General features: G+C 59.7%; 1 protein-coding gene across 1 annotated transcript; it reads left to right on the plus strand.

Moving 5' to 3' along the window:
* Positions 1–75: 75 nt before the first annotated feature.
* Positions 76–470, plus strand: LOC108769769 (uncharacterized; the record flags this gene model as incomplete). Its single annotated transcript, XM_018521286.1, has 1 exon — positions 76–470. A coding segment is annotated over exon 1 (387 nt), but the record flags the coding sequence as incomplete, so codon positions are not given.
* Between the last annotated feature and the right edge of the window lie 6 nt (positions 471–476).

Below are 476 nucleotides of genomic sequence, written 5' to 3' on the forward strand. Positions count from 1 at the left end.
AGAAAGAGAGAGAACGAGCGAGCGAGAGAGAGAGAGAGAGAGAGAGAGAGAGAGAGAGAATTCAGAGAAAAAGAGAGGCGGAGATGAGTCTTTCCCGCGGGGGTATAAAGCGCCGGAGGGAAGACAAGAAGTTGATGTTCTTGTTTGTTTGGTTGCAGGAGTTGATGGGTGTGGATGAGCGGGTGTTTGCGTGCATGTACTGCGGTGCCTCGTTCCTCCACCAGAGCAAGCTGACGCGGCACATCCTCTCGCACAGCCTCGAGTCGCTCAAGTACCGCGAGCAGGCGGCCCACCTGCAGCTACAGGCTCAGCTGGGCCTCGAACCCGGCATGCACCTGCCGCCGGAGGCCCACTACCCTGCTGCGGGTACGATTGAGCCGATGGACTTCGAACTCGCGGCCCACTCGGACCCGACCTCCGGCGTCGTCCTCTGCAAGTTCTGCGGCAAGTCCTTCCCGGACGTCGGCTCGTTGATT

The sequence above is a fragment of the Trachymyrmex cornetzi genome, unplaced genomic scaffold (genome assembly GCF_001594075.2).
Source record: "Trachymyrmex cornetzi isolate Tcor2-1 unplaced genomic scaffold, Tcor1.1 C3751774, whole genome shotgun sequence".
In the NCBI taxonomy this organism is placed as follows: domain Eukaryota; kingdom Metazoa; phylum Arthropoda; class Insecta; order Hymenoptera; family Formicidae; genus Trachymyrmex; species Trachymyrmex cornetzi.